At 41.3% G+C, this 15,142-nt stretch overlaps 2 protein-coding genes across 2 annotated transcripts in view; both read left to right on the top strand.

Annotated features, from left to right (window-relative positions):
* Window positions 1-369: 369 nt before the first annotated feature.
* On the top strand, window positions 370-5,558 carry drap1 (DR1-associated protein 1 (negative cofactor 2 alpha)). The gene is made up of 8 exons (XM_044020434.1): window positions 370-437; window positions 514-579; window positions 1,139-1,211; window positions 1,596-1,689; window positions 2,022-2,147; window positions 3,678-3,768; window positions 3,884-3,972; window positions 4,113-5,558. Exons 2-8 carry the CDS (start codon window positions 538-540, stop codon window positions 4,300-4,302), a joined length of 705 nt encoding a protein of 234 aa, XP_043876369.1. The 5' UTR covers window positions 370-437; window positions 514-537; the 3' UTR covers window positions 4,303-5,558.
* A 3,812-nt stretch (window positions 5,559-9,370) lies between these two features.
* LOC122765903 (mitogen-activated protein kinase kinase kinase 11) overlaps window positions 9,371-15,142 on the top strand; it is a 45,757-nt gene continuing 39,985 nt past the window's right edge. The window contains exon 1 of the mRNA XM_044020381.1: window positions 9,371-11,347. Within this exon, the coding sequence (XP_043876316.1) occupies window positions 10,591-11,347 (757 nt within the window). The 5' untranslated portion in view covers window positions 9,371-10,590. The remainder of the gene's footprint in view (window positions 11,348-15,142) is intronic.

Below are 15,142 nucleotides of genomic sequence, written 5' to 3'. Positions count from 1 at the left end.
AAAATATCCCACTTAAAAAACGATCTGAACGATTTATCCTTTGATAAATGTGAGCGGAGATGAAGGCATGGTTATCCAATGTCATACAATGCAGTGCATTCACATAGTAAGGTTTTGTTTTATATAAAAACTAGCCGAAAGAGAAAAAATATATACGTAGTATATGTAATAACTTAGTTAAATGACGATTCCCACTTAAATTACCGTATACACCTAAGGGTCAACAAATATGCAAGCTTACATTCAATCGTTTTTTTTGTTTTTTCTGGTAGCTACCAAAAGCAACAACGTTTTGTCGTTAAATTATTAACTTTTAACTATTTTATTCCATATGTGCAACAACTCGACGGGGCTAGGACCCGGCGCAACCGAGCTGCCAACGGGGAACGAGTGACGACGACGTGCTAACGAGTTAGCCGGCTAGCTGCCGCTATCTGGTGTGTGTGTACTCGGCGGGGGTGATTTACACATGATTTAGAATAATAATCCACCATATATTGCATTTTATTTTAGGTCAGACACCCACTTAATATAAATATGCCAAGCAAAAAGAAGAAATACAACGCCAGGTTCCCTCCGGTGAGTTTGAAGTTCGCTGAACCGGTTCAAACTGTACGATGTAATGCTAACTTCTGGAGCTAGCTTGAGTGGTATTCGGCCTGTTTTTATCACACATAGAGTTAACAATCCAAGTAGTAAACGCAAGTTTGCCGCTATGTACACTGCACTTGTGAAAAGTAACGCAACTTTGCGTTAAGCCACTTTCATTTGTAATTTACCCTAATTCACGGACACGGGTATATGTGTAAGATGAGCAGCGTAAGTTAGCTAGCGACTCCACGACTTAACGTTGTTTTTAGCATGACGAGCTAAGTGAAACTCAACATAACAAATCAGAGCAATTCTACTGTTTGCTGTTACTGAAACTTTGGCGATATTCAGAGTGCTTTCTTTACAGTTCTGATAGTTACATTGGGAACGAATGACTGATTTCAAACGTGCCGTCTGTTAAAACCCACAGAGTGATGCTAAGGATTTAGTTATCGAACTTTGGAAATGAATACTGATGCTTTAAGTGGTGTTCTTATGTTGACTTATTGTGCATTCACGCTGAAATTGTAACTTTTTGTCTTTCCAGGCGAGGATAAAGAAAATTATGCAGACCGATGAAGAAATAGGCAAAGTGGCTGCAGCAGTACCGGTTATTATTTGTATCCTTCATTCATCCAACCCAACATCTCTCAGTTGCAAGGTTTTGCACAGATCACCTGTGTGAGTGATTTGGATCTAGGTAGTAGTTTTAAATTTAGTTAAATTGTACCAGTCCATCAATCAATAGTCTTCAAATTATTTCCCAGACTCTGATCTGAAGTACTTGATTGATAATCCCAATTATCAATAGGAGTTTGAATGACAAAATAAGAAAATGGTTGTTTCAGGTGTCTTGTCACTCTTGTTTATTTTTAACTTTTCTCATCCAAAGTTCTAATTCATAAACAACCCAAGCAAGGTGGTCATACTACATGGTGCCTAAACGACACCATTTACGTGACAGCAGATATGCTGTAACAAATTTTCCTTAACTTTTATGTCAGCGAGAGCCCTGGAGCTATTTTTGGAATCGTTACTGACAAAGGCCTGTCACGTCACCCAGTCTAGGAATGCGAAGACAATGACAACGTCACATCTGTAAGTATTTTATGTTTGCATTACTTGCACTAAGCTCAAGTTGAGATATGAATGACATAGAATCACACTGCTGTATAGTAATGGGTTTTAATTTGGATTAAGACATCTTAAGCCATTTTGCCATGTGCCATTTCATAGGGTATGAGTTATTGTGTGTTGTAGGAATACATGCTGTGTTAGTTGTACTTGGGTTGCACTTACACATTTGAGTTGCATTTTGTGCAGCGATGCATGACATAAAACCTGGAAAATGGCCAAGACAAAAATAAAAATGTTGTGTTTTCAGTCACTGGTCAGACTGAAAGGTCTGTGTGTTTTTGTGTGGTATACAGAAAGCAGTGTATCGAACTGGAGCAGCAGTTTGATTTCTTGAAGGACCTGGTGGCAACAGTGCCAGACATGCAGGGCGAGGGGGAAGAGAACCACACTGAGGGTGGAGGAGAAAAAGTCTCCCGCAGGTATGTCAGACACACACACACACACACACACACACTCACATACACACTAGAGCAGTGATACCTGGCCTGAACCTGTCGGGACTGGGTTTGGCAAAATTCAATGGTCATGTCAATTATAATTTATTATAATTTCAACTGATCTTGGAGATACATAGAGTAAAATAGGGTGAATTCTGTAGCATTAGCAGCGGGTGGACATGGACATGTAGACAAGCGGAGCAGAGAACTAAACCCTCAACCCGTGACCTCTTTTTTCTTCTTCTTTTTTTTAGTTGACTCGCTGATCCACTCAGCCCTGGTTGCGTAGAAATTGATAAGAGATTGACTTAGAAGCCAGTTTGACTATTTATGCCAATAGTTTTAACACCAATGCTGTCCCTTTCCTCCACAATACCTCAAAATAAACCACCATGGTTGGATTGTATCAGTAGTTATCAGTGATTACAGTTTAATAAGCGTTAGTAAACAAAAAACGAACGTAGTTTTGTAACTGTTGGTGATAACTCGTGAACTCATGAATTCTCTTATATATTATGCGTAACGTCCAAAGATACATCCTTGTATCTCACAGCTAAGTTTGACTTTTTAAACCTGGTTTACCACTTCATTTGTCATTCCGTCATCTGTGATAAAGTCATTCAGTTCTGTGATAAGGACAAAAATGAGAACGTCTTTACTAACAGGAGAGTAGTCTAAGTAGCTGATATACAGTATATTGTAATTTTTTTTTTTTTTAATTGAACCAGGAATAAAATGTACCCCCCCCCGTTTGATCGGTCAAATGAAATTGACCAAACGTTTGTCGTCTTTATCATCAGCTTTCTTACCTTTTTATTACTTTTTTTCTCTCATTTGTTTTCAGACTAAAGATTAGCAACAACAACAAAAAAAAACAGAAAAAGAAAAACGGGTGCACATTTATTCTGCTCCACGGAGCGAGAACTAATTATTGAGGATTGTGGAAAAGAGAAAGCCGTATTGACTGTCAAATCAAACACTGCCATTGCCGCGTAATTGAAGCGGAGAGTCTGGCAAAGAATCGCACACAAAAATAAATGAGTCAGAAGTCTCTCTTTTTGCTAAATGGCGTTTCTGATTTGATTCAGATTTAATTTAAAGTGGTTTTAAGCTGCTAATATTTAGACATTTGGTCTCTGCTTTGAGGATGCGGCGCGTGGCGTCACAGCAACTTTGAATATAAATAAAAGGCTCAAACAAATTTCCACCAGCTGCATCAGTCGCATTATTCACTGCTTTGAAATCATCTCTGCTGGTTTTAATCTTCAATTTGGGCAGAACCGCCTCGCAGACTCATCCTGTAGAAGAAGTTTCATATTTTTAATTTGTTTTTTCGAGTTGTTAAAAAATGTGTGAACATATTATTATGCAGTGGATGTTTATGCACAAACAATTAAAGTTTTCTTGACAAAGAAAGAGGGAATTGATTCTTCAACTAAGAAACTTAGTTAGAAACTTCTTTAAAAGCTCTTTAACAAATGTTTTCCTCTTCTTCTTTGTTCCCTCTCCTAGGGGTCGAAAGCCAGGATCTGGGCGCAAGAACGGCGGGGCCGGCTCCAAAGGCAAGGACAAGAAGTTATCTGGCACAGAGTCAGAGCAAGAGGTGGGAACTGGATTTGCTTGCCAATAACACACCACCACAGGCCAATAGCTGTCTGTAGTTTGAGAGATTTGCTGAGAAATGGCTGATTGTTGTGTTTCCCCGTGATCGATAACAGGACGATTCTGAAGACAGCGAGACAGAGGGGGACGAGGAGGACGGCTCTCAGTCGAGCACAAATCTACAGACTGCAGCCAAGTTTCACAGGTACGGACTCGATGCTTTATAAACAGACACCTGGCATCAACACGTTCTTCTGTATGTGTTGAGCAGGAACACAGTGCTGTACTTTGCTCAATTCATTTTTCCTGATGGTCAACAGTTCTGCTTTTACCCCGCCTCCGCAGCTCAAACGCGCCCCCGCAGCTCATGCCCATGGGCAACATGGTCCCCATGGGGGGCAACATGGCTCCCGCACATCCACAGGGCGCCATGGCCTTCGCCCCGCACCCCTCCATGATGAGTGTCGCCCCGCCTCCACCAGCCCCCGCGCCGCACAACGACGAGGACGACGACGACGAAGACTATGACTCTTAGCTCCGCCTCTCGCTCTCCCTCTCTCACACACACACACACACACACACACATGCGTGTATACACACATACATGAAAATGAACGTGTCCTTTCAATGTTATTTTCGGGGGGAAAAGACTCTTCATCGCTGCGCGCTGGCAGTAAAATGCTCCTCAACGTGCGGCTCAAACAGGACCCCGCCGCCACTGGAGACAGGAAACCGCTTGTATAGTATGTGTTTTAATTTTCTTTTACTTTTTTTTTTATTATTATTATTTTATGATAGAGAAGAGTCCGACGTGGATGTTTTTTAACCAGTCAGTTCTTCTACTTTGACTATTAAAATGGCAGTGGTCGCTGTCGTCGCCCGTGAGCCTCCAGGATACAGCAGACAGGATAGGTGTGGTTTGTGTTGCCTTGTAGCGTTTTCTTTCTTATTTTCTTTTTTTCGGCACTTTCTTTTATTCCCTCAAACCTCTGTAACCGACACGATGAAGGGAACTTATCAGTCATCATGTAAACTCTCAGGTTGGCTGAAAAATCGCTCGATCTGTTCATGTTAGTTCAAGCCTGATTACAGCCTTTAAAGCTCGTGACAAAGACCATTAGGAAATGGAGACAATTTCAGGACAAGAGCTTGTAAAGTAAGGCGATCAGTCACATATTCGCTGTATTATATTATGTCGCTATCACTCGGCTATGACTGACTGCTGTTAAGGCCCCACTCGCGGGCTTTGCTCGTCGCTTCAGTTGTCTGGCTCTGACACAAACGAGGAAGCAGGTGTATTTTTACTATAGGTTAGCCAGCAACAGCTTTTTTTTCTTTCTTTTTTTAAATTAAGATTCTATTTTTAATTGGTGTTTTTTATCATGAGAACTGTAAAAGCTTCATGACCACGGCCCTGGAGATGACACCCATATCAGCAGAGGTTATTGATTTACATTGTGTTGTTGTTTTTTTTGATAGTGTCAGGCATTTTGACCTTTATTCTTTTATACGGCCGTTAAACCCCTCGCCACCCCCTCAAGTTGAATTGCTCATCAGAATTATGACTCTCGATTCTTGACTTTGTTTTTAAAGTTTTCAGTAACCTCCTCCTTTATCTTACATTGTTTTAGACGTATGTCCGTTGAAAAGCAGAGTCGGGGGCTCCCATTTGTGTGTCAGTCTCGGTATGAAATGTTTCCAAAAAAAAAAGACAGTTGACACTGTATTGTAAACTTTTAACATTCTTTTTATTTTGTATGGGTGAAATAAAGTTCATATTTCAATTTGAAAGCAGCAGTCCTTTCCTTACCTTTGTTGGCCAGGAGGAGGAGCTACACCAAAAACCGGACTCCTGTGACATCTTTCCCCTTTGTCTTTCTGACTTAATATTCTACCTCCAATCCTCGGCTTTATTTACCCATTGTTGTTTTTCTGTATTGATTTATTGGCCAGTGACTCATATAACCTGACAGACAAGAGCCTGGTGTTTATCCTCAGCTCTGCCGTTGCTGTCGCCGCCGCCTGCCATTTGCAGTAAATCAGATAAATAAGACGGTACAGGTCTGTAGAAAGGTGTATGCGCAGATGGGACTGGGGGATTGAACTTGTGAGGTATCAGCAGAAGCTTGTCTGTGCCCTTCGATATCAAACTTCAGCGCCTCATCAGCATGCTGTTTGAGTGAGATCTAACAGTGTCTGTGATCGTGCGGCAAGATTAGAGCAGACGTGGCGCTCATTTCCCCAAGAAGACTGTTGTGTTTTGAGAGGCAGGTTGTTATGTAATAAATGAAAGTCTAACAACTCTGTTTTCTGACTAGAAGACAATTGATTCCAGGCCGAACTGATTCCATAAAGGAAGTATTATTAGTGAGCAGTAAAAAAAATAAAGCTGTAACCAGGAAAGGTTCATAATAAGGAACTGCCAACAATAACAGAATGGGTAGAAACAGTTCAGGAAATTCACATTATGGAACAATTGACCTTTTCTCTGAGATGTGTTAATGAAAGGTTTTGTTAGCGGCTAGTGTATGTTTACAAGGGGAATCGTGATCCCAGATTCTAAAGAAGTACTGGGTGAACTTTGGATCTAATCCAGAACAATTTGATACTGCTGTCTGTTCTGTCTTGTTTGTATTTGTTAAATAATATATATATATATATATATATATATATATATATATATATATATATATATATATATGTATATATATGTATGTATATATATATATATACATATATATATATATATATATATATATATATATATATATATATAAATAAATAAATAAATAAAAAAAAATTAGGCAAAAGAAAAATATACAAGTAAAAATTCCATAAAATTAACCAGTGATGAACCAGTATCAATCAATACACATCCTAACACACACACACACACACAGGGACACTTGTCCCTGAGCGTGTGTGTGTGTGTGTATTTATGTCCAGCCTCTTTCCTCTTCCTCCTACTGTCTTAATAGTTTTTTTCAAACAGTCCATTTACGCCTTGTCCACCACGCCCCCCCAACACTCAACTAACCAAGCCCCCACAGATCCACTGGCAACTACATAAACAACTGCATCCTTCCTGCCCAAGCGTTGACTCAGCGGACTGTGAGGAGGAAGGTGGAGTCTTTATGTGTGTGTGTGTGTGTGTTTGGTTTTAGGTGGTTGACTTTTAGGAAGGTGGGTGTCCAAACAAACGGCGGCCCAGGGAAACAAGGGAGCGAGGGGGGGAGGAGGAGGAGAGCTATCAAAGAGTACTGGCAGGAGGAAGCACACTGTTTCCATACAGCAGCCGTCCAGGGCCAGAGGTGGAACCTGTCATTCCTCCATTCCCTCCCAGTGAAACTACAGAAAGCTTTGGTGCTTTGGAAAACATGGGAAAATTTGGCACAAATAAAGGGAATTCCATTTTTTTTTTTTTTGGAGAATAAAAGCCTTTCACAGAATGGCCACATGTTTAAAACACACCTTGTGGCCTTGATGAGAGGACACAGCTCAGTGATTCACTCTCACATCTGCATGGCAGGACTGTGTCGTTGCTCCACAGTGATGATCACATTAGAAAGTAAGCACTAATGATTATTTTCATAACTGATTTATCTGCTCTCTCTTAATTAGTGACCTAGAGCTGCAACTGACGATCATTTTCACAATCAGTTAATTCACAAGTACTCAATTATTCTCGGTCCATAACATGTGGTGAATGAACGACGAGGAGAGGGGGGAGTGGCTCAGTGGTTAAGTCGCTTTTGGATAAATGACATGTAATGTAATGAGAGGTGAATGAATGATGAGGACAGGTGAATAAATGATGAAGACAGGTGAATGAATGACGAGTACAGGTGAATGCTGCGGACAGGTGAATTGGCACTAATTAAGGTCTGTGAGTGACCTTTGACCCATGTTGACTGATTCATAATATGTTTAAATATTTTATTTTGTCAGCACTTTAATGTGTAAAGGTTTTCCTTTAATTAAAAACAATTCAAGTAATTAAGTAACTTTTACTCTGAGCACATTTTAAACAAGCTACTTTTTTACTTTGACTTTAGTACATTTTTAGACCAGTACTTTCACTTGTACTTCAGTAAGATTTTATCAAAATAGTGGTACTTTTACTTCAGTACTCTTTCCACCTCTGAAAGATTACCATTATTAGCAGTATTTTTTTTAAACATGCATAAAGTTTCATTTCATTTCCAGGCAGTAGTGCTCTTCCATAGACTTAAGTAAATCACATCAGATAAAATATCTTATATAACAAAAGTTGCATCAGACTGAGTTTAGAGGAGGCTCTTACAATAGTTTAATACCGAGAATCTGCTGAAGCACTTTGCCAAACTCTGCTGCATTTTAAGTATTCTCTTTGGAGAATGAGCAGTGTTCCACTTGCTCTTATGTAGAAATGTAAATCAGCAGTAAATCTAAACCTATTTCCATGGCCGGCTCCGTTGCCGTCATCACAGCGCATTAAAGACAAGACAAAAAAAGTTTTTTTAAATAAATATTAATTTCAAAGTATGGTCAGACAAAAGAACATCTTCAGTCAACAAATTGCCTCCCACTGAAACCCAACATCATATATATATATGTATAAAATATAAGTACATCTGTATACAGATATTATAACGCGAATAATGTAGAATAACTAGTATCATATGAAGCACATTGTGCAATAACATCTAGCGGGAAATGTACTTTGTTTATTTTGCACCTGTTACCCTCAAAGTAAAATATGCCTTAATGAATAAAAGGGACATCCGGTGTGAACTTCAAAATAAAAGGCACAATCAACTGAGTGGTCGGGAGAGAAATCTGCAATGAATTAGTGTTTTCTCCCCAAAATATCACACCATAAAATAATAATTTCATAAAAGAATTACTGTTTATTGTGTTTATTGCAACAAACTTGACAGTAAAGATTGTTTTTGCAGGTACTTTTTAGTATGATATATGTATTTTCAGGAGTCATGAAAACAAAGATAGAATAAAAAGCTCTTAAATATACACACATTCATTATTTTACTCAGACAACAAATAATCTCTTTTTACACTGTACTGTATATATTGTTGTATTTTTTTTACCATTAATATTTCTTTTTCTTTAACTAATTTCCCCATTGAGGGGCTATGGAAGGATAATTTAATCTTATCTTATATTAAACTTTAAAATAAACAACTCACTTTATTACTGTAAAAGTGTAGCTCTCTGTGCACTTGTAACTTTGTGACTATTAGGCTATATAAAGTTTGTTATTTAATTTGAAACATGATTGAATACGTTGCACTGCTTGAATCACAAATTTATTGTTGTTGGTTGTAGGTTTTTTCCATTTTTAATCACATTTTATTGTAAATGAAAGCAAATAACTAATCATATATGTACAATTCAATTATTCATTGATTTATGATTTATTTTCCCTGCAACATTACGTTGACATGGGCTGCATGATAATGATTTATGTGGCAGAGTTTAACCTTCATTTTGACCTAAAATCACTTCCTGATAACAAACCTTTCACAAAAAAGCTTTTTATGTTCGTTTGCCTGTCTTGTTTTGAAAAGGCATTACCGGAAGTGTCTCGAGGGTTCGTGTGCAGCTTGACCGCGGCCTGTCATCTGACTCTTTTCCTTTTCCTGGGAGAGAAAAAAGTTTTGAAACCCCACCCTCTGCACTGACTGGAAGCACAGGCGTAGAAGTGGTTCGAGGTGCCGGATAGTGAACAGTGACCGAGGAAGAGCAACGTGAGAGGAAGATAATGATGGAGCCCTGTTTTAAAAGCCGACTGTAAGGACCGTAGCACCGACAGGACCAGGCCACGGAGCTCAACTCCTCTGAAAAACTAACGGAACTTGTTTTTTTTTTCCTTGTTGTTGTTTTAGTTGGCGCTTCTCTGTGGAACGTGAACAGGTTTGGATACAGCTCTTCCTGTTATACGGTTCCTGTGATTATATCTCGTGATAAAGCTCAACTCATTGCGTGGTTCTGATATATGGCCGCTGTTATGGATACTCTCCCTCAGCGGGATGCGGGATTTCCTGCGGGAGCGCCGCAAAGTTGCGGCCAGACGCGGTAACTGAAGTTTCGGTCCCAGTTGTGCGAGCTGGTCAGCCCTGAAACTTGTTGTAAAAGCACTGGTTGGCTGGACTGAATGCTCCTTTCCTGCTATTCTTCTCAGCTTCTCAGCGCTTCCTGCTTGTGGTGGCCACTGCACTTAATGGCTAAAAATACATAAAACTCAAAATGGACAGCTACACTCTGTGGGGAGCTTAATTTTGGTGCTGCACTCGCAACAATTATAGTGAATTTACAGCAAACTCCAGCCCATTTTTTTTTTTATTTTTGTCTTTTAAGCTTTGGGTCGTCAGCGTAACAACTCAACAGGTGGCAATTTTGAAAGAGGGAAGCAAAGAGCCTATTCGCCCATAATGAGGTGATTCAGAGGCCTCTCAAGTACAGACCGGTGAAATGATATTGTGCCCAAACCATGAGTTGGGAAACCACACACCACATCACTTACAGTGCTGCCTGTCTGAGCTTTGATACACTCCGTAATAATCAAACAACAGCAGTTCTGCATGTTCAAATGTAGACCTTTTGCATTTCATGCAAACACGAATGAAAGACACTCGTTGTCCACTTATCTGTTCCTGTAGCCTACTTGTTGGTCAAGCTTTTGAATACATTTCACTGGTCCCTGATGAACCAACAAGAAAGACAGGAAAGGGAGCGAGGCGCAATAAAGTACTCCTTTGTACTTTATTTTCAAACCCTTTGGGCGCTAAATCTGATCCAGCCAAAACATCTGCTTGAGGCTCCATGGAGCCACTGAAGAACATATTCAGCCGTGGCCCACTGTCCAACTGGAAAAACTTGGATCAATCACAAAAAGGGAACTTCACCAATCCCGTGTGGACGGCCTTATTCGACTATGAGGCGTCCTGTAAAGATGAGCTCACCTTGCGTAAAGGTGACCTGGTGGAGGTCCTCTCTCTGGACTCTGAGATATCAGGGGACGAAGGCTGGTGGGCGGGTAAAGTCAACAACAAGGTGGGCATTTTCCCGTCCAACTACGGTTCCTTCAAGCCAAGCGGATACGGGAAGCTTCCGGGAAGCGGCGTTGTCAGTGAGCTTGGCCCGGCTGTGGTGGGAGACTTTGACCCCGAGCAGGTGGATTTCAGGGAGCTGAGCCTTGAGGAGGTCATTGGGGTTGGGGGTTTTGGTAAGGTGTATCGTGGTACATGGAGAGGCGGGCTGGTGGCCGTGAAGGCTGCTCGCCAGGACCCGGACGAGGACATCAGTGTGACGGCTCAGAACGTGAGGCAAGAGGCACGTCTGTTCTCCATGCTCCAGCACCCGAACATCATTACCCTTAAAGGTGTCTGCCTGCAGGAACCCAACCTGTGCCTCATCATGGAGTACGCCTCAGGTGGGCCGCTGAGCCGGGCACTGGCGGGGCGTCGCATCCCGCCGCATGTCTTGGTCAACTGGGCCGTGCAGATAGCCAAAGGGATGTTGTACCTCCACAATGAAGCCATCGTCCCCGTCATCCACAGAGATCTCAAGTCCAACAACAGTAAGTCCTTCATCCTGTGTGCAGTGCATGTCATTGTTGGGGTTACACTAAACAAAATCGGATGCATAAACCATAATGGGGCTCCCTGTCAGCAATGGGACATGGTGTGCTAATGTAAATTTAAAGCTACAAAATGAATCTCATAGTGTTTACAAGACTGTATCTAGAACAAAGACAGCAGTTTAAACTCTTAACTGACGGGGAAGTCTGTGGACCAGAAGACTTATTAACTCAAACGTCTCATTAGTCTGGGAAAATTAATGATCTCTTCACTGGTGGTTCTGGCGCAGAGTCCGAGTCGTTGTCTGCAGGTCATTTATCAGCTTTATCCATAGTTTCGGTTCCCGATCACGACAAAGCATTCGTAATAAGCGGTGCAACTGCACATCTTTTTGGATTGAAGCCCTGTCATGTGACTCCCAGGCTGTAAAAGGTATGCCAAGGCCGCAGAGGCCTGACAGGCCTGCGAATATATGTTGTTGATAGCAAAAATGCCCTGATTGTTTTTCAGGAATTCGAGAGGAAGCTTTCATTTCGGCACCGTTTCAACTCACACGCTGGACTTTGATGCCGTATGATTGGAGGGTGTCAGGGGAAAGGTCTTGCGTCAGTGTTTCGGGGTCAGGCGGTAGACACATACGCTTTGGACTTTGTCATTAAAGCTACGTGGGAGAGCGAGATGTGCTGCTGATAATACTTTATGCCCCCCTCTTTGAAGCAGAGTAAATGGATTTCTCAGCTCAAATAGGCTCATGGCAAACGTAAACACTGAGCTACCTGACTTTTACAGCAGACCCCCCCTCTGTCATTATCATTCTTGAGATGCAGCATATAATCCCTGTCAGCTCTGAGTCCAAAACACTTCCAACCCTCCCCTCTTTTCATCATAGCTTTTACTGTGGAGCATCAACACTAAAGTACAAAATAATAACAGATACTGTTTTCTACTTGTTGAACTAGAAACACAAACTAACACATGTGAAAAATGAGTGCTGCCCGTTTCTGAGAATGTGACCTTAGTTAGGAACATTAGAAGTGGAACGCCCTTGATTCAAGGTTTGTTTAAAGAACTGTTCAGCATTTCATGAAAAAAAATGTTTTCTCCCAGATTCCCATTCACTGGTCCATCTTTTTTTCTTTTTTAACTCTCTCTCTGTCTCCCTCAGACCAGCAAGCATCACTCTTCCCATTCCCCCCCAGCGTCTGCTCACACTTTCTTTCACCTCTCACTTATCTTCACCCATGTGCCAGGTTATTCTCCAGTGTGACCTCTCCGCAGAGCCAAAGATAGCGGCATCATTTTTTTATAGTCTTTGTATATGAGCCAAATCGAGGTGAACACAATCCCTCTCTCTGTACTCTTGGAGATTCTATCGCTCTCCTGCCTCCTCCAGTCTGTTGTTTTTTTGCTCTTCTCTGAATCTTGGTCCCTGGCCTGTCCCTACATGTCTCCACACTGTCATGGCCCCTGCTGTGCCACTGAGCAATATCCTGTTGTGGCAGTGGCGGGGGTGTGGAGGCGAGTGGGAGCAGTAGCGACGGGGAGGCGGGGTGGGGACTCATTTTCGAAAGACGCCCTATTAGGTTTGATAATAATATGCTGGAAGTGGGTAGCTGCGCTGGCAGGTTTAACACGCAGGTGCCGGAGCACCTTGACTCTGAGAGCGTCTTTAAAGGAAAACCCTTCTAAACAATCCAGTACAGATCAGAGAGGCTGGGTTTGGCAGTACAAAATGTACTGAAGAATCAATGTCAAACCTCAGATTATGGTGTCAGTTCCTCAGAATGATGGTGCAAGTTCTGCTTTTGGGAGCAGTTGCTTTGCGCCGGCACTCTGCAATAATGCAGGAAGGAATGTGTTATCGAGGCGGTAGAAACCATACAGTGTGTCCAGCTGCAGCTGCAACCAATAGCACGCGTCCATTACTGCACATCTATGTATAGAAACATCTAAAAATAATGAGTGGTCTGAATTTGTTGTTTTAGCGCTGCTATAATGACCACACGGTATAATTGTTTTACTTACGCCTTGTACAGATTAAAGTGTCATGTATTTATTGTGACCTACCCTTACACTTAAGCAATATTATGACCCTGATTTTCTTACATCTTGGAGGGGAATCCTAATTAATGTTATTGGTATAAACCCATATTTGCCCCCTACTATTTCACGTCACGTTCCCTGTGTCTCGTAACCAGGTCTTTTGTCATTGTTGTGGCAGAAATTACATCCTGTGCATTTAAAATCACTCTTTCCATCATATTACTCTATAATCAAGTGTCATCTAAACCTAAATTAAACACTAGTGTAAGATGGAGACCACCTGCCCATTATGTTAAATAAAGATGACTCTGGCCATTTGGGCAAAAGCTGTTACGGTGATGGATTGAGGCGAGTCGTCATTATGCATGACGAGCTCGCCAAGATTTGCAGTCATAGCTAATGACTAGTGAAGCGCTTTGGCTTGTTGGGAACATGCTGATGAAACAGGATTGATGAGGAAAGTGCACCGATGGGGTTGGAGCCAGGTGCCATATTTGGAACTCCACCAAACGTAAAGACAAGAGAGAAAATAGACCATAGGAGTGAGAGCATTTTTCTGTCACTGTTGTTTGGGGATGATAGTCATACACATCTAAGAGCAGTTTTTATAATAAAAATATAGCTGTCAGCGGTGTACTCCTGCAGGGAAAACATCATTTAAATAAACCTGAATCGATATGACAGTAAATGCCGTGATGATAGTCTTGAGACATCACCTAAGATGTAGTGTGAAATAAAGCCACTAGGTGGACTTATTTTAAGATAATAGAAGAAAAAGAGAAACTGTAAAGTGTAATTTTGTCCGGACTGTATTGGACTCATAACGGTATCGGTATATACTTAAAGTTGTGATATTGGTACTGGACAAAAACAAGGTTTTAGTTTTAATGGCCCCCTTTACACCTGGCCTTGGAAGGTGTTTTCTGTGATCGGATAGTGCTTCACCACATGCATTTACACCTGGTATTCTATACCAGGTGTAAACAACAACAACAGTCACACGTGAAGTTGCACGATTGTATGGACTGAAGAAGTCGTCTTTGACAAGCAGAAAACTGACGAAAGCAGAGGAGCCACCAACGTATTTCCATTCCCGTAGTTGGTGTGGGTGGGGCGGTGATGTGTCCAAGACTCGTTGCATTTACGTGTGGTCACAAAGCGTCTATGACCATCTCCCGAAGGGGTTGGGCAGTTTGAATAACAATCTGTCCTCAATGTGTCTCGGGTGTATTTACAAGTGGTCAGACCCTGTTTGTGATTCGATCACAGAAAATGCATTTTAATGCCAGCTGTAAAGGGGGCCATTGATGTTCAAGGTAAACAAAGCAGCCATTCTAAGTACAATATGGTCATTTTTTAAATACTGCGTATCTCGAAATGTATCATATCGTGGCTTTTATATCGAGATACTTATTGCATGATGAGGTTGTAGGAAAGACCCAGCCCTAGTCACTCTGAACTGGACAGTTTTTGAACAGACTTTGAACCATGACCCACATTAGCTTAGCTTATGTCTCTTATCAAATCCAGGCTTTGGACCTTGACAAACTCAACAATCCCGCAGCTAGATGTCCTTTTTAGGTTACATAACCAATAATTCTGCGTTCATATTTTTTTTCTTTTTAATTCATTGATGTGTTTTTTTCACCTGCCATAAATGGTTGTCATTCACATCAGATTTCACTCCTGTGCCGTCTACACAAAACCTCTATAGATCCAAAAACAGCTATATGCATCACCACACGCCGTAA

Source organism: Solea senegalensis, linkage group LG3 (assembly GCF_019176455.1).
Source record: "Solea senegalensis isolate Sse05_10M linkage group LG3, IFAPA_SoseM_1, whole genome shotgun sequence".
Lineage (NCBI taxonomy): Eukaryota > Metazoa > Chordata > Actinopteri > Pleuronectiformes > Soleidae > Solea > Solea senegalensis.
Note: the sequence above shows the minus strand (reverse complement) of the source record. Positions and strands in the feature narration are given on the sequence as shown.

Bases quoted from the DNA above. Each gene is read 5' to 3' on its own strand.
- drap1 (XM_044020434.1), top strand. From the start codon at position 538: ATGCCAAGCAAAAAGAAGAAATACAACGCCAGGTTCCCTCCG. The intron at 1,690-2,021 runs GTAAGTATTTTA...TGTGGTATACAG, and splicing joins ACAATGACAACGTCACATCT to AAAGCAGTGTATCGAACTGG. The intron at 2,148-3,677 runs GTATGTCAGACA...TCCCTCTCCTAG, and splicing joins GGAGAAAAAGTCTCCCGCAG to GGGTCGAAAGCCAGGATCTG.